This window comes from Boleophthalmus pectinirostris, unplaced genomic scaffold (genome assembly GCF_026225935.1).
Source record: "Boleophthalmus pectinirostris isolate CB_2022bp ecotype Guang Dong unplaced genomic scaffold, ASM2622593v1 HiC_scaffold_19, whole genome shotgun sequence".
NCBI classification, from domain to species: Eukaryota; Metazoa; Chordata; class Actinopteri; order Gobiiformes; family Gobiidae; genus Boleophthalmus; species Boleophthalmus pectinirostris.
Window position 1 is genome coordinate 17,198,350 of NW_026571140.1, and position 14,140 is coordinate 17,212,489.

Consider the following 14,140-nt stretch of genomic DNA (forward strand, 5'->3'; position numbering starts at 1 on the left):
CTACACTCCATAGCTGCCATACCACACTTGAAGGCATGTTGTCCTCTGGTGACATGTGAGTCAAATATGTTTTACTCTTATTCAGTGCTTTACCCAGACACCCAGCGACTGTTACAGTGACAGTCATGACATGACTCATATCAATGAGTCCCAACAGCAGGATTTAGAAGACCTTTACTACCTCCCTGTAAGTGAATACTGCTGTACCTGCAGTAAAATGGTTCACTCTTTCTGGAGCAGCTATTTGACTGGGTAATTATGGTTGTCTGCCTTCTTCTCTCTCTTTAGTACTCAGTACATTGCTGCTTGCTGTCTTTGGTCGCATGTGGAGTATTCCTGAGAGTGAGCTTTGAGCTCAAAGTGCTTTTCTTGACCCTGGCTTCCATAATCTACTATGTCCTCATACTCAAGTCTAAGCAGGAGCTCTTTGAGTTTTATGGAAATGTGTTGTTTGCTCAAGCTTCAGGAAACTGGAACTGCAGCAGGTAAGTCCTGTGATGTTCCATATATATTTAGCAGTGAAATCTGAAACTATCTAGTGTAGACAAATAGACTAGTGAATGATGTAAATCATTTTCTGTCAATATGCCCTTTACTGAACAGCCAAGAAGAGGAGTCTATTCTGAGGTATTTAGGCCTTGTGAAGCACCCACGGGTGATGAGTTGTATTTACATCACTTTATTCCTGGTGACAATGCTCATCATTTCACAACAGGTAAGCACACAAACGTCCTGATCCAATGGCACCTAGCTGAATATAAACTATTATTTGGTCTCTGTCTGCTAGAATGAGGCATGCTTTCGACAGGACTTCTTGCTGAAGTACAAAAACCGCACAGAGCAGGATGAGATTGAGACAAGAGAAAACCTGAATCGTCTTCTCCTGGAGAATGTGCTTCCTGCACATGTGGCCTCACTATTTGTTGGAGAAAATAAAAAGAATGAGGTGACTTTTCAAGTTTTCTGTAAACAAATGTATGTTGTCTGAACTGGAATTTATAATCTTGAGTAGGACTTCAGTATGTAGACATTTTCATCAATTTAATGTGACAATAAGCTTGGAAAAATGTCACTATGTTATTATTACATCTTTCTCTTATAAGATCAAAAAGACAAAATGTTTCTTTATTGTAGTTCCAAAGCAAACTAGTTATGATAGCAATTTATTGCAATGTTATGTTTGTAAATTTTATAGACAAATGTTAGTACAAATAGAGGACTTTTGTTTAGAGGGCTGTATGTCCAAACTGCTTGCCTTTTCATCAACAGGACTTGTACTACAAGTCTTACGACTGTGTATGTGTGATGTTCGCCTCAGTACCAGATTTTAAAGAATTCTACACTGAATGTGACATCAACAAAGAAGGACTGGAATGTCTGAGGCTGCTCAATGAGATCATTGCCGACTTTGATGAGGTTTGCATTCAGTCTCTGTAGATCACAGCCTGAGCATTATACACCCTTATTTCCTTTAATTCATCTTCTATGTCTTACACTACAGCTGCTGTCAAAGCCAAAGTTCAGTGGTGTTGAAAAAATTAAAACCATTGGGAGCACATACATGGCAGCAGCAGGGCTCAGTGGCACACCTGGTCAGGAGAACAATCAGGTACAATCCTATGTACTGTACTTGTAGTTGCCATAATACATTCATCTGAACTGAATTGATGCAACTACATATTTTTTAATGTAGGACCCAGACAGACAAAATGCCCAGATAGGAATTATGGTGGAGTTTGCCATTGCTCTAATCGGCAAATTAGATGGCATAAACAGACATTCCTTCAACAACTTCAGATTGCGTGTGGGTATGTATCTCCCGTTGATCTGTAAGGGACTGGGTTTCACTGATTAACAGTCATCACATTTTATCACTGATAAATGTAAACTCTGAAATAGTTACCAAAATCTGATGTAAAAGGAGCACTTGAAATTAATGCATGTCATTTAGCAATACTTTTTAAAGAAACAGTGATGTGAATCTTTGTGCATTTCAGTGAAAAATGGTTCTACACAAAAGCCGATATTTACATAACTTGATAGCTTATTGCTCATGGTAAAATGTTCTCTGCTGTGGATAAAGTCATCAAAACACTATTGCTGTACTCTTTGAGTACTTTGAATACCAAACTACTTTTATTTTTACAGGCATAAATCATGGTCCAGTCATAGCTGGGGTGATTGGAGCAAGAAAACCTCAATATGATATTTGGGGCAATACAGTAAATGTGGCGAGTAGGATGGAGAGCACTGGGGAGCTTGGAAAAATACAGGTATGTTATTTTCTGGCCCTTTTAGGGCATTTATGGCATACATTTTCATTTAGTTCTGCTTTTATAAATATCCACAATGTCAATTAATATTTTAGCAATCTGGTTATCCTTCTTGAAGGTTACAGAAGAGACATCATCTGTGCTTGACAAATTGGGCTACTCATGTGAATGTCGAGGATTCATCAGTGTTAAAGGCAAGGGGGAGTTAAAGACCTTTTTTGTTTGTACGGACATGAGCAAGCAACAGGGTATGGGTCTGAGCTGAGGCCAGCAGAAAGACAGAAGGACTCATGTACTGAAGTCAAGAGTTTACATGCCACACAAGCACCACCAATGGATACCATGAAGACTATGGAATTACTCATATGATTTCTCAATCAGCATTTCTATGTCCTGTGAACACTTGGGAGCCTTTTATGTTTATGTAAATGTGATTTTAAAAAACTCATGTTAAATCTATTTTGAAGACCTAAGGTACTTTGAAAAAATGAAGGATCCAGTTTGGGTCATACATTGAAAGACACACTTTGCAAATTGCTGTTACTGTGTAACAAGCAAACGCATATGTGATATAGATTGGCAGTGCCATAATGTGCTTTTATATTAAGGTTATGAATTAACTAAGCAAGATTGCAGTTATTTGGATTCCTAATGCATTTCACTTGCTGTTTCTGCTTAATATTCAAGGCTGGGTATATTATGAGCACAACACTGAGATTCTATCTGTGCAGCTTGGCTGGATTAAAGACGATTTAAAAATTCAGTGAAAAGATGTGCTGCGTTAACAGGACACATACCAATCCATGTGCAGCATGAGTACCATCTGCTCGCTTTCGCTGTGCCCAGATAAAGAATTTCTGTTAAATGTGACTCTTTTGGTCCTGTCCACAGCTCTGCTGTTAAGGCTTTCAGTTACTTATCAACGTTTATCTTTGTGTGCCTTATTTTATCATCTCATCCAGAAAATGTGGTTATTTGCCTTTTTGTGAACAAATGCAAGTTTGAATTTTGTACAGAATGTAATAAATGTCTAGTCAGTCTAAACACTGATCTTTAACAAACAAATTTATACAAAATGTTTATTTTTTGAAATGTATACAAACATCACACAAAAAGAATGTTCATACAAAACTTAAGTTATTCAGTTTGGAAATATGATCAGTTTACAGCTACAAATGGTGCCACATCTGGACATGCTGAAAGAGTCTCCATGGGTTCAGCAGTTTCTTGAACTGAAAACAGGCAGACATATTTGATTAGCTTAGTTCTGAGCTAACTGTGTATTGAAAAGTATTTGGACAAGCCATTTACCTGTACAGAGATCTATGAAATTCTCTGGCATTTCGAAGGGTAAGGAAATGCCCATAGCTTTCCTAACACCATGGAGACTGCAAACGTCACTAGGCGCCACCTGTCCCGTGAGCTTAGTCAAGTTTCCCGTTACTTTTTCAACTGAAAACAAAAAATAACAATCTCACAATTTTATCAAAATAGAAAAAAAATTCTATAGAAACCTGGAAATGAAAGTGGACAAAATATAATACCCATTGTGTGTGTGTGTGTGTGAGTGTGGGTGTGAGTGTGTGTGTGTGTGAGTGTGTGTGAGATATAAAAATATTTAATAAGATTTAAGATAAATCTCCACTTCCACCTAATTACTAATGCAAAAAATCTTCAGCACTCTTTTGCAGACCAAAAACCCCCACTTTAAGGGCCAAGTTTAGCCTCGGAGCCCCCTGGTGAGGGCTCTATGGCTGGCCTTGAGTACAAAGCAGGGCTCTTACCCAGCTCCAGTTCCTTGGTGGTTGGGGCCAAAAGGCAAATTGTATTAGGTGGCTGCTTAATGCTTAGACGCTCCTTCTGGGCTTCTTGTAAGTCACGCAGTAGCTTTGTAGTCTCATCCAGTTTCTGCTGGATGTGCAAGGCCTCTGTGACCAAGAGAAAGAGCAACACATTAGCACAAATCAGGCACTTCTTGTGTTGCTTGTAGTCTCTTCATGGGAGTTGCTTCACAATAAAAAAAAACAAAACATGTATTCTGTACAAATCTTAAATATATCAGAACAACTATAAGGTGGAAAAGACAAAAAACTAGGGTAAATACTATGACCAGGCAGGTGGCATATTGGCTAAAATAGCTTTTGTCACACCATTACCTTCAGAGCATTCCTCATCAGCCAAGTAGTCAGCTTTGGTGGCTTCAGATTCCGTTACCTGTCAAATAGAGGGAAAATATTCAGTGCCATGACTCCTCTTAGCAGTTTATGCTTGCCCTTTAGTTACTCTACTAGTCAAACCTAACAAAGAAAAGATGTGATACATTAGAAGAGGATGAGAGCAAAGTGCATCCAAAAGCACCAGGCTGTGCACACAGAGGCTTGCTGTGTGCCTGACGATGGGCTACACTCTTATTTCCTCTCCTGCTCTAAGGGCCAATTGAGACACCCAGCGAGCGGGCACAGAAAGAAAACAGAGGCCTCCCCAACTTCCAATAGCAGCTCTGAATGACTAACACTGTTTTGAAGGGAACTGTTTTTCCATGGCTCACTGGATCACTGCTAACTAGCAATTATGTTGACACAGCTGGATGATGCATCAACCATCTGTGAACACTATATATAATGATAATGCCAAGTTATGTTCCATTTTTCCACCTAGTGTAGGAGGTTTTGAGAAAAGATAAAACAATTAAATTGTTGTGGTAAATAAGTTAACATTGAAATTCAGTACACCAAATTTCATCCCTCACCTCCAGGCCATTTTTGTCATCTACTTCAGAATTTATTGGTTCTTCCACAAGCTAAAAAGACAGAATACAGTAAAGAGTATAATTCCTGTCTTGTAATAAAAATAACCCAACCAAACAAAAACAAACACTTGAATATAAAACATAAGATTTACCTGTTCCTGCCTTGTCTCCTTCAAGATTTTCGAATGTTCTCCATTTGTCATTGCATCCAATATATTGTCAGCCATTTTATACACATATTCATCAGATTTAGCGAGGAACTCTGATAGACTGTATGTACATGTAAGAAAAAAGGAAAAATCACTGTTATTTTGTGTGAACTAAAAGGAAAAAAACAGAAGAACTACTTTGTTAGAGTAGTACAATGAGAAGTCAGTAAACACAATGAAGCCACCGCTGCACCTCCTACACGCTGTCACAAAGACACTGCGAACTATAATAATACCTTTTACACATATTCACACTAAGCTCAAAGCCACTAATGTGTGGAAACAAAAAACATTGATTTTGAATTATCATCCACCCAGTATACAAAACATCTGCAAATGTCTGTCTAGTCCATCACACAACATCTGGCAAGTAATCATTGTGGAATGTCTTAAATGACGTCTAGGGTGGGTGCCACAGTGGTCACATACCTGTCTGAGCCCTGCAGACTGGACTCCTCTCCATAGAAGGAGTAGATGAGGTCAGAATCATCTTTACTGATGTTAGCAAAACTGGAGTCATATGTGGGCGCAAAGGAGGTAAATGGCCCATAGTTCATGTAGGACACTGAAAATATGTTATCACAGGTCATTAGCACTATAGATGAAATAACAATTTCATCTGCAATTACTGTAGGAGGAAATGCAGCAACCTGGAGTGATTCTATTCCTTTTGTCCTCTCTGAAGCCCTGCAAACAGTTGACTCCACTTTGTAACCGGTTAGACATCATGCCCAGCTTGACAGGGCAGTAACCCACATCTTTAAAAACAAAAATGAACAATATCTGTGTTAAATATTGTCTATTGTCTTGAATGTTTTAGAAAAAAGGACCTCTTACCACCCACTGCTGGATCAGCAGGGTTCAGAATAGCCAAGGTAGTGGAACCATCAGTCTTTTGACGAGCAAACTCCAACTACAGAAGAAATATGACACATGTCTGTATTCTGATTGGATTGAATGATTCCCTTAATCGTTTGACAAGAATTGGACTAATACATGATTTTAAATAAATAAATATCATACTAAAAAAGATAATGCTTGGCTTTTAGACTCTTCTTGAGAATTTCATTCTAATAATAGAGACGCCGACTTGTCCCTTTGTATTTTCTGGTAACTTGTCATGCATTGTTTGCACCAGACATTTAACTACAATTTAGGTAGATTACAAAATTTTGGATATAAAAAGAACTTTGTGAAGTGGTATTGTTATAAAAAAGTTTGAGTATCACTGATCTGGGGAAGTACTACTATGGTGAACTCTGAACTTTGTGTAATTTTTCTTTCTCATGTCATTAGAGAAATCAAATTATCTTCAAGGCTATGCTTTCATTATTTCTGCTCATGTATATCTAGTTGCATAACATCTTTGCTCTGCACTTAGAGGGAAAAAGACAAATTAATAAAGCAATATAGTGGCTTACATCACATTGCAGCACTCGGTTTGAGAGCTTTCCGCCAGATTCTTCAATGACCTTGCGGATTTCCTCTAGCTCTTTCTCTGCCTTTGCAGAGTCCTCTTTTGAATCCTTGTCGTGTCTGCAGTGAAAACACATTTAAAAACAAGAAAAAATAATATTGATAATTACTGAGTTGCTAACTACTGTAGGAAGAGATATAACGCCTACGCATGACTTTATTTCTTTATTAAGAAACTACCTGTAAGCATTTCACTGACGTCAATAAGCACAATTCAACTTGTGAACCAGTGTCCTTTATAGAGACAGAAGGTTGAAGATTATTGAATACAAAAGTAGAGAGAAGAGGCATCTCTAGGCCATTTCTCTTTTTTATGTCCTGGTTTTTGTTATATCACTGGGAAACAGCACAGCAGTTAGAAAAGTGCACTGTGAGAGCAGCAAACAAGACCCAGCACGCTCATTGGCATTCCTTACATTCTAAAGCGTCACTGAAAAAAGTGGTTTTGGTGAATCAGTGAACACTGTAATGACATGAATATTAAATGATGTAAAAAGTAGATTTACTAAATGCTGACTATGTAAAATTTCAAAGTTTACTGCATTGGCCATTTAGTATTACTAATTATAGTAATGATGACAAAATACAGAACAAAAGCTTTTAAGCTATTGTTACTGTAGTGGGGAATGTATAAATACATCTCTCTCAAAAATACACATTCCCATTGTATTTTAAAACTTCGTAACAAAAAATCACCACCCGTGCTGTCAGGTCTTAAGTGAATTCTGTGTCATAATAAACAACCTGGGAGTGCTTGGAGCCTGGGAGCTCTCGCTGCTGTCTGTGGTCATAGCTCCCTCTCTGCTCGGGTCTAATCCTGTGGGTTCATCACACTTCCCTGTGTGTTTGGCAGCAGGGTCAAGACCAGACATAAACTCAATGCTTTGCTTCAGGCTCTGCAGTCGCTCCTGTAGAAAACCAAGACATTTTATTTTTACTCCAGGCTCCTAAAAGCTACATGTCAAAAGGCTGCGTGGAGTGAAAATAACAGGTTAGTCTTCGTGTAGGACTGTGCAGCATGAGCCAATGCTTTATACTGATGTGAAGCTCTCTACTGCCACTCCGTGTTCTTTAATGGATAATGCAACTCCAAGGGCAAACATAAACAATACATAATGATTATGTACGTTCTTGCACAAAAGGCAGGTAAAAAATTGATAAAGAGAAATATGTTAATAAAAACTCAACTAAGTCAATCTATGACAGTAGGAATACAGCATTAATAATCTATAGTAAATATAAAATTGCGTTTTAAAATAACAGTTGTTGAATGTTTGGATGATGTAGCTCTGATTGCCAAGATAATGCGTAAACTTTTATTTTTAATTAAATTTTTATTTTTGGCTAGTAGGTGATAATTGTCTTTTTTGAATTTAGTACCACTAACACCATGACCTGTTTCTTAACCTAACATTTTTCTAAACTGCATCACTTCGGATGACCAATCATACAAGACTGTCACTCTGCATCCACCTCTGTAGCATTAATCAAATGTGATTAATTATTCTTTACTTGACTTAGGATCTTCATTCCAGAGGATAACAGCTTCCGTGCAGCTCTGTGGTAAATTGTCTCAGGTTTGTTGTAAATCATGGCATTTTCGCACATAGACTTGAAATCCACCTATAAAAAATGAAAAGTATTCAGCATATCCACCAAACAGTCTGGAAAATTGCTCCAGTCTCATTACTTGTAAATACCTTGAGTTCATCTAGTGATTGGTAGTGCTCTTTCTTTACTTTCTCTTTCATTGTGCTGAAATCCATAGGCCGTTTGATAATAGTCGAGTATCCAGGTGCAATAAGGTCTGTGACAGGAAATGAGAAAAATGCACTGGGGTCTTTCCTAGAAAAACACACACACAATAATAAGTCTCATCCTACTTAATTCCTGTTTAATATTGTCAAAATGGGAAAAATGAAATACCTTTGAAGCTGTCTGAGAAGTTGGTTCAAGGCTTCCTGTAGAGGAGTCTGCTCTTTCTCAGCTAAAGCAGTGAAGAAAAAAGTGAAAATTAAAACAGAATGATAGCAGATAATGGTAAAAAAATCTGTGTTTCTTACAGGATTATGCAGACCCTTTGGTGTTATAAGCAATCTATTAATCAATTTTATTCATTAATAGAAAAAGCACTAATTACTGAGCGATAAAGTTACTTCTATTTTCAACAAACATAAAAAACATTTTGTTTCACTTGTATTTATGGGTGCAAATGACTGTAAGGAGCCACCATTCTCTTCAATTAATGGGAAACGCTGAGTTACCTTCTAGTTTATCCAGTTCGGAGCGTATTGGAGTTCTGCATTGTTCTGAGTCTTCGTCTCCATCTCCATCATGTACTTTTCTCTTCTTTGCCATCTGACACAAAATATATTTATATTTTTCAACATCAGAGAAAAAAAATAATAAACGCCCTTTTTAACAGTCGTGGTGTACCTTTTTCTTCCCCTTATCGTCTGGTGAACCAAAGCCCCTGTCCTTGTCCTTCTTCTTTTCTTCTTCTTATCCTTGTTGGGCTTGTCGTTGTCAGTGGACTGATCATCGTAGAAAGTGTCCCGACTCGAGCTTCCAGTGGTTACTTCATTGCCAGACACCTTCAGCACCAGTTTGAGCGGCTTTTCATTGAACTCTATGGACAATAACAAAGAATCAGCCTACCACGGTAGAGCACTCCGCTCGAAACAATGCTAACGCTTTAGGCTAACACATCAAGCCTCTTAAAGCACATCCAGAATAAAATAACTCTTACGAACTATCCAGCTAGACATGCAAAATCTATATTAGAAAATCACATTAACTAAACCGTCACTGTGAATTACTACTCACTAGTCGGATGTGTTATACCAGTGTTATGTTCGCTGGTGATGCTACAGACGTGTGCTTTCGCAAATAGTGTGAAAATCCACAACCTATGCTGATCAAAATGCTGTCTAGTGCAAAGGTGTAATTATTACTTTACCTTCATGAGTATGTTTGTCAGATTTGTGCTTTTTGTGCTTCTTTCCCATTGTTTGTATTTTGATCCCCGGCGAATGGTCTTTCGGAAAGTCAAGCGGAAATACTGACATAAACCTGTTTTTTGGATAGCGCCACCTCTCGGTCAGGAATATTCATGCACCACTCCCTGTTTACCACCAGACGGAAGCAAAATCTTGGAAATAAATGTTCATTATTGAAGGTACAGTCGCAGTTAAATCAAATCACTTTTATTTTCAGTAGGCCACATGGTTTCAATGAATAGGCAACAAGTGCTGGCTGTTTTACATACACACGTAACGATAGCGTAGATTAGGATACAATTCATTGTTCTTAGATCTTAAATGCAAACGGCTAGTAATTATAGTTACCTAGTTTATTTAGCCAAAACAAATATTATGTCAGGTTGATTATGTTGTATTTATCTGTTTTTTTGGAGGTCTCCAGCAGTAGGACTCTTTGTTAAGCAGTGGAGTACAAGGCCGCACTCCACCCCTCAATGACACATTCAGATGTAGGCTATAATATCTGTGAAAAAAATGTCTTTGCCTAGCAACAATTTACTGGCTCTGACTAACATTTAGGTTCAGTGGTAGGCCTCCATTAAATCTGTTAAGGTTGACTGTGCCAGCTGAAGTCCAGATGAGGCCCATGGGCTCACAACACCAACCAACAAGGTTGTAGGATCCAAACTAGATTAAAAGCAGATCAGTTAGTCGATGCACCAAACATGCCTAATGAATGTCAGATGTCATGAAATATATTACCCAGTGTCACCAGGCCAAAGGGACCAATGGTTTCCACATAAAAGCAGCATCATGGCAGAACCATGGGAAAGAGGCCCACTCAGCAGGCTAAAGGGATGTGGCATCTTTGGTCTGTCTGCAAACACACAACAAACACACAAAGTAGCGGCATCTCTTAGCTTTTGATGCCTCATCACCACACATGTTTTACACTGGCAATGTGATGAACTGTCTTTAAGCTAGTTTATATTTTGGTAAAGAATCAATTTGACATGTTATTCATTGTTATTTTATTATTGCCATTCAAAATATATTTACAAGGTCAAGGATTTGGGTAACCTATCAAAAATAACAAATAAGCCAAATGATCTGACCTGTTTAGACATTTTGCACAGCATATGTGCACATGTGAAATTCTTTACTAGCCTTTCTGGCTTCACCTCATGTCCAAATAGAAGAGCAAATGATCTATTTCCTCTCATGTGAATCTAAGAAAAATTTGTGAACTTGCACAGCCTGCTTCGGTCATGAAAAGATATTCATTTTCACCAGAAGTTGTCAGCCTGCTTTTTCAGATATGATAGATGAAATATTTTGGGGTCATTACAACTGTCAACGCACAACTGGCTTGAAGATGTAACCAGCCATCAGCTCTAAGTCAGACAGAGACATCAAAGAAGAGAAGCCAATCATTCTGCTTCACTTTTCTCTCTCGTCTACCAGTCTGTCACGGAGGCATCTTTGAGCATCAATCACTCAGCCCAGTCAAAGTTTTATATGTGGCCACTATTTTTATCTGCAACCAAAACACTTTCTGGAAGAAGCTCTGATTACCCATTTTACTGCTAGCATGCATCTTTGTACGCTCTCATCTTTTGGTCTCCTGAAGTTGGACTGGGTTTGAATGGACATTGGAGAGTTGATGGAAAAGCAGACAGGTTCACAAAAGTCAGAGACAAATAGAACATTTCATCAAATCAACAGCTGTTTTGTGATTTGTACTGTTTGGCTATGGTGGCTCAGTGGTAGAGTTTTTGCCCACACGCCAAATGGTTGACAGTTCAATCTCAGCCATGCTCTAGAATGTGTCACACTTCACTTGGATCCAATTACTCTAATGTATTTTTCATTGAGCTTGCTTATGTTTTTGTGGGGAAATGTGTGTCTCTTGCCTTTAAGGTGCTTAATGTTTTATTCTGTTTTCACAAAGCTTCATTAAAGCAAATTGTGTTTTTATAAAGTAGGAATTCTGACATGTGCCTCTGTAGGGAAAGTGTGTTGGGGACTGTTTGCCTGTCTTTTCATGACATTCATTTAAGCAACTGTCTTCACCAAGAGTGTGTGACAGGACGGGAAGGTAGGATGAGGAAGGGAGGGGTGTGGCGAGCTTTGAGGGGTGGGGACCAGTGATTTCTGTTGATGCCAGCCTTTCTTCTGCCAGAGCCTCTGAAGACAGTGGTCCTGGGGTGGAGAAAATACACAGGGGAGCCGCGTTCAAAGACTGTGAGCTTGGTGACGATTCTGCGTCAGATCTGGAGTCGTTTGAAAAGTTCATATAAACTGAAAGATAGCCGCTGGGAAATGGTCTTTGCAAACTCAATGAGAGTTTATCATCTCGACACAGGGAGAGGTAGCGTTTGAGGTGGAAAGGCGCTGTCTGTAATCTCCCCCCTCCCCTTCAAGGCTTTATCTGGGACCCCCCCTGTACTTCCACAGAATAGAGGAGTAAACGCAGGTCTCACAAACAAGCTATGGTCACAAAACAGACATGCTTTTTTAGCTTAGAGTCCCCTAAAAAATCAACACATTTTGTAACTCACTGCTTTGGTTATGAAATGGAACAAGTCAATTCATTAAATTCATTTATTGTAGGCTTATTTTAGGCTTATTATATTATTATTGTTATTGTACAGAATCCTTTGTGAATTATGTTTATCTGTAATTGTAAATGACTGAATCATATTGATAGAAAAGTTGCTGTCAGGGTAGCACTTACCTAATAGCACAGTGGTCCCTGACTCATTTCCTGGGCCAAGGCCTTTCTATGTCCTCTCCATATTCAGCCCGCATCAATTTCAATAGGATCATCTGCCCATGCTGTATATTTGATTTTCATATTCAGTCAAAATCAATTTTTACTCTAACATCCCATTTTTATTGCACCATATCAGCAAAGCAGGTGCCTAGTTTGTGAATTTTGCTCACTAACTTCATCCTGATTTGTTAATGAAGCACTTTTTTGTGTTAATTTCTAGAGACCCAAGGACGTACAAAACAGCTCACATCATTTGGAAACTGCCTTCAGGTATTTATTATGGCTTCTGTTCCTTTCCGTGTAGGTGTGCTACTGTGTTTTTGCATTGTGTTGCAATTTTCTGCTTTCAGTGACAAATTACAGGTGTATTACAGGTGTGGTGTTCATGCCATGTCCATATGTTCAGTATAAAAGACAAAAAGTGTGGATCAACAGAGGGTGTATGAGCTTCATTCCTCCACTTTGTCTTCAGTCTGACAGATGGCGTGAATCTGTCTGGAGCCCTGGCAGTGAAGAGTGCACGGGCTTCAAAGGCCCTGTGTAATCTGCAAAAACATCAGACGCAGGAGAAAGTGACTGTCTCCCTGACGCCTGCCCCGCTAAGAGGCCAAGCAAGGCGCTAATGAAAGACAGATAAAGGGATATGGATACAAAAAATTTCAGGTATGCCTCTTGTTTGTCGCCCTTCCTTTGAAAGAATCTACAGGTAAATGCTGGCACCAGTTGCTTTGTGTTACCTAAAAACATGCTGAAAGGTATTTTCAAAGCCTTTCCCTATCTAGTGTAACTCAATCTGCACTACATGGTGATCTGTGTATGTGTTATAGTTAGTGAAGATTGCTTTCTTTCTTTTTCTCTGTGATGTTGTAGGGAGCTCTGATGTGTCAGACAAGCCCATCAGCTGCTGTGTTCATCAGAGTGTCCAACTTCTTTGTTTCCTTTATTGTACCAGATTTTGGAACATCTGTGCCTTGTTTATACCATGTTAGTGCACAACAGGTACAGTACACACAATGTCTGACAGTACTCTGAAAAACACAATATCTTTTCATGATTTAGGAAAATAGGCAAACTGGTTAGACACTGCAGGTGAATTGGAAAAAAATATATAAGATATCAATTTGAAACTCTAGTTTTTTTAGGACTACATTAATGTAAGAAAATAATTAGGTAATTTTTTTATATCTATATAAAATAAGGCATGTTATGTGTAAAAAACAGTCAAAATAGCATTTTTGACATGTCCCATTTTTGGGACAGTCAAAACTGAAACATGAAAAGAACTAGGCTTAAATTTTGTGCTTCATTTGTCATATTAGATCATTCACCTTATTTTGTGGAGTTAAAACTTTAATAAATCAGACTTAGAATCACATATAAACAAATTCTTCTGTACATCTTGTCAAGTTAAGTGCAAAACTGTAAACTTTGGTGTTTGTAGGTGCTTATAGGATGTCCCTATAGTGGGACAATGCATTTTAAGTCTTTGAAGTTACAATGTCCCATATGTGTCTATGGACACAAGCTGATAAATTGAAATATTAAAACATCTTTTGGTGCAGAGTGGACAATTTTGTTGTTTCCACAGCTTCTATGCTAAGAGAGCAAACTGACCAAAAAACAAAACATTGAGTGTACCTGTAGTGTGTTCTTTAGAAATTCTTCAGTAAGGTCCT

At 38.4% G+C, this 14,140-nt stretch overlaps 2 protein-coding genes and 1 long non-coding RNA gene across 6 annotated transcripts in view; 2 read left to right on the forward strand and 1 right to left on the reverse strand.

Moving 5' to 3' along the window:
* Positions 1-3,338, forward strand: part of adcy7 (adenylate cyclase 7) — a 27,486-nt gene extending 24,148 nt beyond the window's left edge. For 3 of the 4 annotated variants that reach the window (XM_020941418.2, XM_020941419.2, XM_055154854.1), the window contains 9 exons: positions 86-187; positions 289-485; positions 604-715; positions 788-946; positions 1,270-1,416; positions 1,502-1,609; positions 1,694-1,808; positions 2,149-2,273; positions 2,392-3,338. In XM_020941418.2, the coding sequence (XP_020797077.1) occupies positions 86-187; positions 289-485; positions 604-715; positions 788-946; positions 1,270-1,416; positions 1,502-1,609; positions 1,694-1,808; positions 2,149-2,273; positions 2,392-2,538 (1,212 nt within the window). In that variant the 3' untranslated portion in view covers positions 2,539-3,338. Of the gene's footprint in view, positions 1-85; positions 188-288; positions 486-603; positions 716-787; positions 947-1,269; positions 1,417-1,501; positions 1,610-1,693; positions 1,809-2,148; positions 2,274-2,368 lie in introns of all 4 variants that reach the window. The other variant, XM_020941420.2, reaches the window with a different exon arrangement.
* brd7 (bromodomain containing 7) lies at positions 3,339-9,821 on the reverse strand. Its single transcript, XM_055154856.1, is given in 18 exon segments — positions 3,339-3,505; positions 3,585-3,725; positions 4,058-4,201; positions 4,430-4,487; positions 5,023-5,073; positions 5,175-5,292; positions 5,661-5,796; positions 5,882-5,989; positions 6,069-6,144; positions 6,653-6,767; positions 7,452-7,615; positions 8,220-8,330; positions 8,408-8,552; positions 8,634-8,694; positions 8,972-9,065; positions 9,144-9,200; positions 9,203-9,336; positions 9,667-9,821. Coding segments are annotated over 18 exon segments (1,896 nt in total). The 5' UTR covers positions 9,776-9,821; the 3' UTR covers positions 3,339-3,431.
* LOC129409256 (uncharacterized) lies at positions 9,758-13,472 on the forward strand. The gene is made up of 4 exons (XR_008632321.1): positions 9,758-9,885; positions 12,685-12,734; positions 12,937-13,127; positions 13,335-13,472. It is a non-coding gene; the product is annotated as an uncharacterized LOC129409256 (long non-coding RNA).
* The last annotated feature ends 668 nt before the right edge of the window (positions 13,473-14,140 follow it).